Source organism: Lonchura striata, chromosome 3 (assembly GCF_046129695.1).
Source record: "Lonchura striata isolate bLonStr1 chromosome 3, bLonStr1.mat, whole genome shotgun sequence".
NCBI lineage: Eukaryota > Metazoa > Chordata > Aves > Passeriformes > Estrildidae > Lonchura > Lonchura striata.
The window spans coordinates 108,091,172-108,104,554 of NC_134605.1; the positions used below are offsets into that span (position 1 = coordinate 108,091,172).

The 13,383-nt window shown below is 44.9% G+C and overlaps 1 protein-coding gene across 1 annotated transcript; it reads right to left on the reverse strand.

Annotated features, from left to right (window-relative positions):
- Window positions 1-536: 536 nt before the first annotated feature.
- Window positions 537-10,989, reverse strand: TDRD6 (tudor domain containing 6). The gene is made up of 5 exons (XM_021529757.3): window positions 4,339-10,989; window positions 3,779-3,897; window positions 2,617-2,706; window positions 2,130-2,187; window positions 537-676 (listed from the first exon to the last, which is right to left on the reverse strand). Exons 1-5 carry the CDS (start codon window positions 10,937-10,939, stop codon window positions 615-617), a joined length of 6,930 nt encoding a protein of 2,309 aa, XP_021385432.3. The 5' UTR covers window positions 10,940-10,989; the 3' UTR covers window positions 537-614.
- Between the last annotated feature and the right edge of the window lie 2,394 nt (window positions 10,990-13,383).

A 13,383-nucleotide genomic window follows, 5' to 3' on the forward strand; every position in this document is an offset into this window, starting at 1 on the left:
AACAAACCAGTATAGACTACCCAAAGCTTTATTCCAGCTTCTTCCATTGCTTTAGAACAGCAGCAAATGCAAGACTTCAACCCAAAACAACTATGTTGCCCTATGGAGAAAAAAAAACCTCCCCACCCCTACCCCCCAGAAATACCCTCAACTTTTTTTTTTTTTTTTTGAGAAAAAGAACACTTAACAGTGCAACCTTTCCAAAAGCAAACATCAGAAAGCAGTGCTGTACAACACAATGGCATATACAGAAATGCACAAGAAACTTTTGTTGAAAAACCACCCCACCAAGAACTCCATTCAAGTCAATGCATGCCAGTCAAAAAATACAAGTCAAGAGGCAAATTCCTATTTAGGAAATTACACCTATAAGAAACAAGCTAACAATAACAGTCTAGCAACAACATCTGTAAGAAAACAAGCTGAAAATAAGTCTGCCAACACTATTCCTTTACTGAACGGAAGTTCAGTAGACAGGTACTTGGTTGGGTAGAAAAAAAAAAAAAACTACTCAATGCTCTGCTGGTATTTTTGTCCCCACAAACACATTTTCATGGGAACATTTTGTACACAGGCACTTGTTCAGTTTCGTGTGGTTAACGTGCCACTTGGTTTCAACACTGCTGGAGAACATGAGGATCTTCAGCTAAATTGCTGCTGCAGCCAGTTTGCTTTTCTATAGGGAAAAAACACAGATTAGACCCATCAAGATGTTTCTATAAATGTGTGTAATGGCATAAAGATCAAAAGTCAACTCTACAGGGCTTCAGACTAAATACTACTGACATACTGGACCATGTTAGAAGACTATAGTTATTATAGATAACTATATAGATAGTTACTATATATAACTATAAAGACAAAACAGCTGAAACAGCAGAAGTGCCCAAGAAGATGAAGCAGCAGCACTCCCAGGTTTAAGTTATGAGTTCAAGTTACTCCATCCCTCAGTAGACTTGGCATAAACCACTGCAGGAATTTTTTGCACCCTGAGTACCTCTTATTCAAACTGCCTTTCCAGGCAGTGGCAGTGTGTGCACCAGGTTCCAGCTCTGTAATGTGCAGGTGCATGACCCTGACTCACCTTTCCTGTGCTGGTGCTGAGTACATTAATTCCATGCAAAGGGTCCAAGAACAGAAAAAAAAATCCACAAAGTCAAGAATAATCCTGCATTTGAGTGATGCAATTGAGGGAGAGTTTATAGATTGACCATTTTAAAATTTTATCAAATTCTTTAACTACCCTTTTTCTTGCTCAACAGGCAGCCTGATTTCTGTTGTAGGCTTCCTTATTTGTTACCCATAAAGCAGTGGTTATACTGAAATAAAATCACCAATTAATACCTGAAAGCACAAATGCTATCTCCACTTCAACTCAATTTAGTCTTTATTAGGCAACCATAGAAACAAATTGCCCAGACAGGTTTTGGAGTCTCCATTCTTGGACAGATTCCAGAACTGGCAGTAAGGTCCTTAAGAACCTGATCTAGTTGGCCCTGCTTTCACCAGCAGGAAAGGCCCCTTTCAACCAGAACTGCTCTACAATTCCATAATGGCATATAAACAAAAAAACCTGTACTATTTATTTGGTATGCTGAAGAGGTGTTTAACAGTAACACTTCAAAAATTTTAAGTAACAATAAAGATGTACATGTACTATTCACAAATGATCTAAAATGGTATTATTATGGATTTAGATTTATAGATTATAGGACTGGGGCACTCAAATGCTAAACTGAATGCTTAATAGAGTTTGCCTAGCAGTTGTTCACCTTGCCTCAGAAACATGACCAAGAACAGCATGCTGATTGCAATGCTCAAAACCCTGCCAAAATCAATAACTTGGGTGAACAACCCAGCTGTTCCAAGAGGCTCAAACCATTAGATGAATAAATAAATACTAAATTGGTTTGTAATCCAGACACAGTAGTAGATTTTATTCTATGTAGTCACCCTTAAACTAACAGTGCATAAACTAATGCTATCAAGAAAATCCCAACAGTATCAACTATATAAGCTCAAATTAGTGTTTAAACTGTATTTTCTAAAATAAAGCATTTCCTAGAAAATTAGAAACCATTCAAACACAGAGTACACAACATGTGGGGGGGGGTTTAAAGTAGACTTACCTTGAAGTAAGGACTCCTCTGGTAAGGACTGCAAATTTTCTGTTGCAGGGGTTAATGCCTACACAAAAAGAGATCCTGTTAGGAAGCTGGCACTATTGCCAAGACTTCCACTGAGGTGCTTCTTGAATACTAGACTAACTTCTTACATCAGCACTACTGGACTCCTATTTACCATTGTTTTCCCCCCTTATAACTCACTACATTAGTCTGCCCACTTTTCATTTTGATACAAAGGCTGCATGTGAAGAACAAACTGGAAATTCATGCTGTTATCATCACCAGCAGCATGGCTCATGACCAGAGCTTTGGGTTCTAGACATTAATTTTTCAACCACTGGTAGGTCCTTAATGAAGAACACTGGTGAAAACCTTACTATTCCTTCCTAATTACTCCATAATATAACTATTTTTCATGACTTAGTAGTTGGTCAGCAGCCTTTCTAAAAACCTGTACTGTCCTGCCCAGTCCAGTACCACACTGCCATACCTCAGATGATCTGCGAGCCCCGTCAGGAATTCCATTCCAGACGTTCTCAGGATGCACAATCTCCTCACTGCCACTGCAGAGGTTCAAGACCTGTACAGACAGAGGCAAAGGGGATCTGGTACACTCAACAAGCAAGACACAGCAGTAGGAAAACACAGTTGAGGACTTTAAGAAGGTGTTGAGAAGTCTGGATCTTGCAAAGAAGAACAAACAAATAATAAAATAAAAATAAAACTGAATGTAGGGACTGAGGTTGTTCAAGGCTCTTCTGGACTCCTAACCCAAGCATAGTGAGAAAGAGGCTGCAAAACAACTACTAGATCAGAACTAGAAGGAAGCTGCTGAAGAGGGATATCATTCCATGATCCCTGACACTGCCTCTCATCTGAATGCACCTGAGCTTAGTTTTAGACACCCAAGGGATCTACCAGCATAAGAACTGGCTTCCACAATCTCAGACAGTCAATCTTCCAAAAGCATGCTTGTATGTAACGATCTTTTGGATTTGCAATCTTAAGTTACAATCTAGAGGTCATTTTATATAAGTATAGTTTGTGCATGTGTGTACATCAATACACACTCCCCCTGGACTGAAGGAAGACATCTCATTCGTCCCCCAGCTCAAACAGCAGCAGAACAAGGCAGCTCACTGCATTATTCTCTGCTGTTAAAGTTAACTCCCACCAGCCACTAATGCAATACACATTTCATGGAAGCAGAAGTAGTTGAGGATTTGTTATTACTTGCCGTATAGTTTGAGTTTCTTTCCAATTTCCTACTGCTCTAGCACTAACTCCTCAAAACACCAGTAAAACAATGGCAAGTTTCATGAGCATTTAATGGCAACACAGCTCCACTGCAGAACACTTAACTTTCAGGCCAGACAAAACCACATATGTGTGTCTCAAACTGGAGCCAGATCCTTCAGTATTCCCAGTCAATAAAACAGAGTAAGATGCAAAAGTAACATCAAGTGTTGGCATTTATCATCAACTCAATTTGAGATATCGCTGCTTCTCTTTAGTCTGTAAATTCAGAATCATCCTTTGAAATACTTAAATTCTGTAACAAAATTTAAAAATATATTTATTTAGAGTTTAGAGAAGGACTAAAGAAAGATTAGATCTGAAGAATGCAGAAAGAGTATTCAAACCACACTCACCTTGGTACCCTTCTCCGATATCTCCAAAATGCGAGCATCACACCATTTGAGAGAAGTCCACACCACACATTTGGAACCAACAGCAAAGCCCTTCAGATTACAAGGATAGTCATGGTGTGCTACAAGAAATGGTAGTTTAGCAATGAAGGAGGAAAAAAAAAAGACAACCAACTCACAAAACCCCACAAAAATCACCCCTCAAAAAAACCCTCAAAAATCAACTCTCAGATACCTCAAACACTGCTGCCCCACCCCATCCAAACTACTTGATATTTGAAAGGTAAAAAATTGTCATCCCAAACAGTCTTGCAAATGTGCTTCATGTTCAGAAATGTATTTCCACTCAAAATCATTGATCTTCCCAAGTAAGACTAGTTGCTGAGACTGTCACATTAGCCATGAGAAACTATACTCAGTCTGCTGTCTTTAACTCAAAGCATCAACACTAATACATTATCTTATTAGGGAATAAAAGCTAGGCTTTTTTACAAGACAGCTATTGTCATTTTTGAATGGTACAACATTTTGATTATTTAACTCTTTAAAATCAGATACTTTACCTGCATTGCAGTCAGCCAGGTTCTCATTTTGCTTTTTGTCTTCCCCAGGTCTACAGCCTAAAGACTGAACACACATATTTCCACTCTCTTTAAATGAGTCACTCAAGTCTTGTTCCATCCATTCTTCCACACAGTCATCTCTCTTCTTCTGCCACCCCTTATGTTTCTCAACTTTATAGTCACATGATTTCACAGTGAAAACAGGCCCTGGATTTGCTGAGTCTTTTGAAATAAATGAAAATTGACTTCCACTATTTGCAGAACTCTGTAGCACAGCACATTTGAGCCTTAACAAGTCCTCTTCCCTGTCTTCCTCAGGAGGCTGAACGCTGGGCAGCACCAGTTCCAGAAAGTTGGCTCCTAGCATGGACTGCTTGTCATGCATCTTCTGGTGCAGCTTCTTCTCAGTTCTACCTCGAGATGATGACAGCCTTAGGGAAGGAGGGTCTACTTCAATCCAATCATCTAGTACAGCTTCTGCTTCATGAATTCCAGACAAATTTGCTTGCAGTTTCTTGGGCTTTTCTCCCAAAGAAGGCTGAACATCAGATGGAATCAGCTCTACTGACTTCTCTCTGTCACTAACTGGAGGCACTAGATTTTCTTTCTCATTAAGTAATGGTAAAATTTCAAGACAGTTCAGAGCTGTCAACTGCCCTGTCTCCTCTCTCACATCTGGCAGCTCCAGCAATTCCTGCTCCAACATTGGCTCTCTTGTTTCATTGCCTGATGCTGCCTGCATTTCAAGAGACTTTGCTTCCAGTGCTTCCTTTGTTCCTTCACCATAGGAGGACTTTTCCTTAACTCCCTCTAGCTCCTGTAGGAGCTCATTTAGATCATTACTTGGTAAGTGCATTTCTAATGCATCCAGTTCTCCTAATCTCTCTGTTCCATTGCTTGCAGATGGCTGTGCCTGGAGCACTGGCAATCTCTGTAGTTCTTGCTCTTTTCCAAGGAAAAGGCTGGCTCCTGGAGCACTGCCTGTCACTTCTGCTTTCAGCTCAGCCTCCTGTCCAAACAATATTTCAGACAGGTCTTGTTCTTCAGCTTTCATTCCATTCCCTGCAATATGAGGGCTGCAGTTTCTCATTGGTTCCAGTAGCACACTGTTATCACTGTCACCTTCAGACAGAGGTATCTCTTTATCATAACTGTTCTCACACTCTCCTGCTTCATATCCACCATCAACCTTCCCACTGGCAGCTCCCACTGACACATTTGCTTCCACGGTTTCTAAGCACTCAGAAGTTACACCCAGGAAAGGATCAGAACAAAATAAAGCACTTTCTTCCTGAGCTAATCCACAAGCAGCAGTAGTTTCTTTGTTGAGACAGAGACTCAAATTGCTGTCTGAACTTCTGTTTTCCTTTAGGGGGTTGCAAAGATTTGAGAAAGCACTGTCACCAGTTTCTTTATTAGCCTTCCAAAAAGGCTTCATCTCTTCATTAATACTATTGCCAGAAGCTTCCAGCTTGACAACACACAGAGGGACTTCAGAATCTTTATTTTCCCAAATTGCTACTACTTCAGCTTCTAATACAAGGTTTTCAGTCATATCATAAAACTTTTTATTTGCTTCACTAAGCCATGAGCCATCTGGGAGACTGAAACCTGACAGACAGCAAGGAAATGCTTGCCCAGGTACTCTGAGCAGTTCACTCGGCATCTGTCGGATCATCTCCAGGCTGACGCTTTCCTCGCTTCCATAATCCACATGTCTAACAACTACACTGTCATAATTCACACTGCTGATCTGAGCTCTGTAGAACCACCCATCTTGACTGTATTTTGCTAAACAAACGTCACCACTTTTAATACAAGACTTGCCATCATTCAGAGAGCTTAGTCCAAGCTTTTCAGCTTCCTCTATTTTTTTCTCGATGTAGCTCACATCTTTTGTGTCAGCACGGTGACACCAGAAGTATCCTGGACTATTTACCACTGTGACATAAATTTTTAAAGTCTGACCTGCCTCTGGAAATTTCCAGACAAATGACTTGCAATCACTTACACAGGAAATCTCATTTTGTACCTGAGGAGGCAAAGGCTCACAGCCAGTGATCATGTCACGGTTCTCTCTTTTATCAATTTTTCTTCTTAAGAAAAGTCTTTCTCTACTTGCAAGATCTTTATCATCTAAATCCACTGTTATTATTCCTTGATGGTCACTGAGAATAACTTCCCATTTATCCTCAACCTTCTTTACAAATTCACACGACAGCAGGATTTCACTTGTTCTCTTGGTGAAATAAAACACTGCTTTCTCTGTCCAGCCAGCATTTTTTTTGTATTTGAGTCCACCTAGAAAGCAGTGAATGCTCATTGCTGGAACAGATGACAAGTTCTGAGGGAGCCTGCGTGCTTGATCAACACTAATCACAGAAGTGTCACCATAATCAATATAATGTACCCTTATTGAATTGTCAGAAATCTTCTCTTTTACTACAGCTCGATACCAAAGGTTGTCTTCCAAATAAACAGCACTGATTAAATCTCCTGCTTGGAAAAGCTGTCCACAAGGGTCCTTCACTGATTTCCCATTGTTTAAAATCTCCAAAATGTTGTTAAGCTGAACCTCATCACTCCCTAGTTGAACATAAAAATCCTGTGGGTCACTGACATAAGACACATACACTAAGGTTTTAAGAGCTGGCACTATCTTCTGTGGTGGTAGATCAGATGCTTTTCTAAGCATTATACACCTGCCTTCAGCATCAGATTTAGTATCTGACAGTGTATCCATCTGGGAAAAGAGCACAGTCTCCTCCCCTACTTTATTCAACAAAACAGCATTGTCCTTGCTGCTAAGCATCTCATCAGGTTCTAGTAATCCAGCTGCCACATGTCCCTTCACAGAGTGCTGGAAAAGGTTTACAACTTCTTTGAAGTGTCTTTTGCTCCCTTGCTCTTGCTGGGCTTCAGATGGACATTTTTTTCTTTCAAGAGGTCTACCTGCATTGAAAGGGGACTCTGCAGTCTCACCCCTCTCATTCACATCTGTATTTCCAGTGCACAAAGTCTCACTGTGTACATGATTACACAGTCCTGTACTGTTTAGGCTTAGTTCTTTCAGTTTTGTATTAATCTGAGTATTTCTATCAAACAACTCAACCAGCAGTGTATTATCAGAGTCCTTTGCTACCACTACTGCTTTTAATCTCCTTTCCAGGACAGCTTCCTTAAACCATGTTGCAGCTTCTTTGGAAACAGATGATACATCAGACACAGAACATTTTATGGCCTGCATTGGCACAAGCAAGATATCAGAAGCATCACTGGGTAAAATAAGCAGATCATCTGTCTCTATTGTCTCTATGTTTCCAAAATCCACAAAGAAGACTTTAGCCTTAGGTTGTTGTTCCATAATTACTCCCCTATACCACTGACTGTCAGAGTACCTTGCCAGACACAAGGTCCCAGACTTCCCCAAGGTTCCTGACCTGGCCATCCTCTCACTCAGGGAGTTGATGTTGTCAGCCAGCTGTGCCAAGGTATCAGCACACCTCTCAAGCTGGCAGTAAAATGTCCATGGATTCTCAACATGCGTAATATAAACATCTTCCTCACTCCCAATTTTGATACCGTGACTAGAATAATAGAAAGAGTGAAGCTGGACCAAAGATTCCAGATGCTTTTGAGGAAATAAAGGTCTGGCTACACCTCTCTCAGTGAGAAACTGGCAAGCACTCTGAAAAGGTGTGATTAAATCTACAATGTTAAACAGGTCCCTATTTATTGAAGCCAAGGCAAAGATTGTACACTTCAGGTCAAGGTCAGATGATGAATCAACAACAAACTGACGAAAAGCCTGAATTGCTTCTTCATCCCAAACAAAAGGATTCTGACCATTGGGTTGGATTAAGTTGTAAAGGCTACATCTGAATGCCTGAGCCTCTAACCTAAGGAAGCGTTCATGAAGTGCACGGAGCTTCGTTAGACACACCTGGTCTCTGTTGCCATAGTCAACATATATGACTTCTACTTTTTCTGCACAAACTCCTTCACTAACTATTAAAGCCCTGTACCATTTTTTATCCTCTGAGTACTGGGCTAAACACACAAGATTTGGCCAAACATGTGGCTGGGATGAATTCTTGCAATGCTCCTGAATTTCATCCATTAGTATCTCAAGGTCCTGGTAATTTCTACTTAACTGACACCAAAAACTACTAGGATTCTCAATATATGACAAAATAACATTAACTGTACTTCCCACTTCTAAGTGGCCTCCACAAGAGGAGCCTGGCTTAATTTCCACATAATTCTGCCTCAAAGAGGTGTGCAGATTTTCCTCACCCTCATGGTCTCGAGAAAGAAGAGATTCCCTACTTTTAGAATTGTAAATGGCTGCAACAGGGCTCTCTCTGGCCATCACACCCATGTGAGAATCAAGCATTCTATCACTGATCTTTAGATCACATTCTTTTCTCAGCCTCTTCTCTGCATTTACTTGGCTTTCCTCTGCAGCACACACTAGGGAAGAAGCCTGTGTCACAGACTTATCTGATTTCTGGGAAGTCTTGGGTATTTCATACCCCTGGTATTCAGCATAACCTCCCTGGGTCATGAGTTTACTTACTCTTCTCTCTCCTAACTGGGACTGGTCAAAAATTTCGACCATGTATTTGTCACCCTGCACATTCAAAAACCAAACCTTTAGTTCCTTGTTCAGTACCATCTCCCTGAATGCTGACACAGCAGCTTCACTCCAACTGCCTCTTGGAGGGGAGACACCTGCCAAACAACACTTCAGAGCTAAAGCAGGCAGCTCCCCAAACTGAGGGAGCAGCTCCTTCACAGCACACAGATCCACGGTTTCTGTACTGCCTCTGTCCACCAGGTGTATTTCCACCCCAGTGTCCAGTACCCTGGTGACCACTGCTCGATAAAAGACACCCTCGTTCCCACTGGCACAACAAAGGGATCCCAGCTGTGGGTCCCACCCAGCACCATCCAGCTTTGTGGAATGGGAATAAAAATTCCACATGCACTGCCTCAGCTGCCTGAAAAGCTGGTAATGCTCATGGAGCTGCAGCCAGAACTCAGATGGGTCTTGGAGGTGGGAGACCTGTGCACTGTACGATGTCCAGGTCTTCAGATGCACACCAGCTACAGCAGCAGCAGCCAAATCTCTGTGTGCTAAAACAGGAAGTGCTTCTAGTGGCAATCCCAACTCTTCAGCTAAGGATTCCTCTACTTCCAGCTGCTCATGATCCTCAGCTTGGCTCACATGACTGCTGGCCAGGCAGCAAGCCTGAGACCCAAAAAGATGGTTCAAATCAACACCATTTTCCCCATAGAGAGTCACATAATAGAGATGCTCAAAGGAGTTAAAGGCTTTGATGTGAGCGCTCACTCCTCTGCCAAGCACCAACGCTTTCAGCAAATCAACCTGCAATGGGGACCAGCCGCAGCCCCCATCTGAAATCCCCTGGAGAGCACACACATAAGTGACCACAGGCATGCGAAAACACTCGGCAGGCAAATGGCGCAGGTTCACTGTGGCCACAGTCTCCTTCTTGCCATAATCCACAAAGACCACGACAGCTGCACATTGGTCCTGCTCCCCAGCAATGAGCTCCAGCAGAATGGCACGGTACCACTGGCCATCCATCCCACGGGCAGCACAGGGTGAGCCCACTTTGGGCAATAAGTCCTGCTCCCACCGGTCATAAGCATGGCACATGGCCTCAGAAAGGCAACAGATCTCCTGTGACAAGCACTGCAACTGGCAGTAAATCTGGTGTGGGTCAGAGACATGGGTCACTAGGACAGGCTCTGTCACACCCAACTGGAGCTGAGGGTAGTAGTAATCCAAGGCAGGTGACAGAGGCTGGTATGAGAACAACGCACAGACAAGCTGTGGAACCACAAAGGCTCCAAGGGAACATGCTGGAGGCTGCTGACAGAGTTGCTTCTTTAACTCGCCAGAAGGCAGGCAGCGCCTGAGCACCTGGCAGAACCAGCTGGGAGAGACACGTTTGGCCAGGCCCAGCTGCTGCAGCTGAGCCACAAGCTGGGGCAGCTCAAGCAGGACGACCTGCGGCATTAGCACCTCCTGCACCACACCAGACACCTCCTTGCCTTGCAGGAAGCTGAGAAACTCCATCGCCTCCTCGGTCCACTTGGATACAGGTGAATCCCCACTTGCTGTCCCCTCGTTACTGTGGGAAGGCACGACATCGGCCACGACACAGCCCAGCACCTCGGGGGGCAGCTGGAACAGCTCTGAGCAGCCCCGTGCCAGGTAATAGGCGGAGGTGGTCACCACGTACCCCTCGTCCAGCAGGAAGACACGATATCCCTGGGCACTATAACTCACCACAAAGCAGCGGTACCACACACCCAACACTTCCACCAGTGCCAGCTCTCCTGGGCCCAGCCTGGTCCCGCTGGCCCCCGGCCCGCCGGGCTCTGGGCGGGCCGCCAGGCGCGGCCCGGCCACCGCCTGCATCTCTCGGTACAACAGGGCATAGTCAGCATTACTTTCACCCAGCAGCCCCCACAGCCGCAGGATGGGCGCCTCGGGACACAGCCCCACGGCGCGGACCCGCAGGGTGACGCTGTCGCCGCGGCCGAGGGATCCCGGCCCGGAGCTCATCGCGAATCCGCCTCGCGCCGGCCCCGCTCCGCGCACGAGGCGAATGAGCGCCTCGCCCTCCGCCCCTCGGTCTCATATAAAGCACGCGCCGCCCACGTGACCCACGGGGAGCCGTTAGCGGCTGCCCCACGGGCCGAGTCCATTTTGACCCTCTCGGTGGGGTGGAGAGCGGCGCGAAGGGAAAGGGGAAAAGGAGCGTGAAGCCAGCTGATACATGGGGCCGCTCCTGCTACGCTAAGACTGTGTGGAGGCGCCACGAAGAGAATCGCAGCTACAGAATTATGTCCGGGGCGCCGCGGGGCTCAGTGCAGAGCCCGGCGGAGCTGCCCTCGCCCACGGTGGAGCGCTCCGCGGGGGACGGGAGGCGGCAAGACGGCGGGGAGGGGTGAGGGGGAGAGAGCGCCGAGCCCGCTTAGCCCCCATTGGTCAGAGCGCGCCGGGGGCGGGACGCGCGTGCGGAGCTTGGCGCCTATTGGCCAGCGGCGGCGCGGGGCGGGGCGCGAGGGCGGCGGCCGCGGCGCGAGGGCGGGGAGCTCGCGCCGGCCCCTCAGGGATCGCTAATAATAAACACCGGGAGGGAGAGATTTATTATTAAGAGTTAAGGAAGTTTTTCACTGCAACGTTTTTGCAAGGCATTTTTTCATTTTTATTTTGAGCTGTGCCCCAAGAGTCCGTACTGGAACCAGTGTTATTTAGTATCTTCATTAATTGCGTGGGTGAGCGGTTGGAGTGCCCCCTCGGCAAGTTTGACGCCAAATTGAGTGGTGCTGTTGGTACCAAATCCTCTGAAATCATTGCGATAAATAAGACCCTCTAACGCTGTCTTTTTAGTGTTAGCGAGTCTGGCATTACTTCATTCTTGGCCAGGAGGGGAGTGTGTGGGTGAGGCTGACAAAATCCTGGCCTCTACACAGATGCAGATACAGAACTTTTATGTTTTTTTATATATGTATTTTTAGCAAACAAATTAATATTGATTGGTTTTAAATTATAGAATTCTCGTTCATTCATTAGTATTCTGTCTTCTGTTGAATATTGATTTCTCACCTCTCTTGTCTAGATTCTCTAGCCTAGATTCTTCAGTCCTTTTATTATCTTTTTCCCAGGCAGGGACTTTCCAGGACACATACTGAGTCTTTGTTAGTCTCTTTCTTGTCTGTTTTCTGCAGAATGTCCTTGTGGTCCATAAATTGTGCACTCCTTGTATCCAGTTTCACCAATAGACCTCTCTTCTTTCAGGCTTTGTTAATTGAAGCTGGTATCGAAGTTATTCTAACAAAACTTAGAGCTTCAGTGATTTTCCCAAGCTGTGTGCCCATAAAAGTAGCTCATGGAAACTTTGATAAATGCAGGATAAAAGTAGTTTTACACACTGCTTATAATTAATATACTGGTTATGATGATCAGAGAAGGTTGAGCAACTGTCCTTCGTGGAAAGGCTGAGAGAGTTGGGATTGCTCAGCCTGGAGAAGAGAAGCTTCAAGGTGGTTCAAGGTGATCTAATTGTGGCATTCCAGTACCTGAAGAGAGCCAGCAGGAAAGATGGAGAGGGACTTTTTACAAGGGCCTGCAGTGACAGGACAAGAGGGAATGGCTTCCAACTGAAAGATTGGATTGGCTGTTAGGAAGAATTCTTTTCTGTGGGGGTGGTGAGACACAGGAACAGATTGCCCAGAGAAACTGTGGATTCCTAACCCCTGGAAGTGTCCAAGGCCAGGCTGCATGGAACTTGGAGCAATCTGGTCTAGTGGAAGGTGTCCCTGCCCATGGCAGGGGGTTGGAACTGATCTTAGAGGTCCTTTTCAACCCAAACTGTTCTATGACTGTATAATAAACATACTTATTCTGTCTCACGAGAAAGGTAAAGCTGTGTATCCATCGGCTGGTTATCAGGGTAACAGGATGGCAGGCGGGAGTGCTTGGGATGGAAGTGAAGCAGCAGCTTTGCTGGTTTGTCATTGCTGGCACTGGAGTACAGGACAGAAGGAACTTGGATTTGTTTCTCAGGATGACAGCTAGAAAAATACCAGGACTTCTGAACAAAACCTTCGGACTGATGCACAGGAGATTCTACCTGAATATGAAGAAGAACTTTACTGTGCAATGAGTGAGATCAGGAATGAGTTGTCCAGAGAGGTTGTGGAGTCTCCCTCACTGGGGATATTCCAGAAGTGTCTGGACACAATCCTGTGACCTGTGCAGGGTTGACCCTGCTTGAGCAGGGAGGAGTGACCAGATGAGCCACTGTGCTCCCTTCCAACCTGCCCCATTCTGTGGTTCTGTGACTCCCTAGTAATGGTGAGATGAACATTTTCCAAGCTGGAAGCACACTCCCAAATGCATACAGCCACAGCTGAATTACAATACAATCAGAAAGTACAAGAGCAATCCAAGAAGACACTCAATCTGTGTTCAGTGAAAAAACGGCACATTGGAGACACTGG

Bases quoted from the DNA above. Each gene is read 5' to 3' on its own strand.
- TDRD6 (XM_021529757.3), bottom strand. From the start codon at position 10,939: ATGAGCTCCGGGCCGGGATCCCTCGGCCGCGGCGACAGCGTCACCCTG. The intron at 2,707-3,778 runs GTGAGTGTGGTT...CTGTCTGTACAG, and splicing joins TATCGGAGAAGGGTACCAAG to GTCTTGAACCTCTGCAGTGG. The intron at 677-2,129 runs GTAAGTCTACTT...TTTTCCCTATAG, and splicing joins AGAGGAGTCCTTACTTCAAG to AAAAGCAAACTGGCTGCAGC.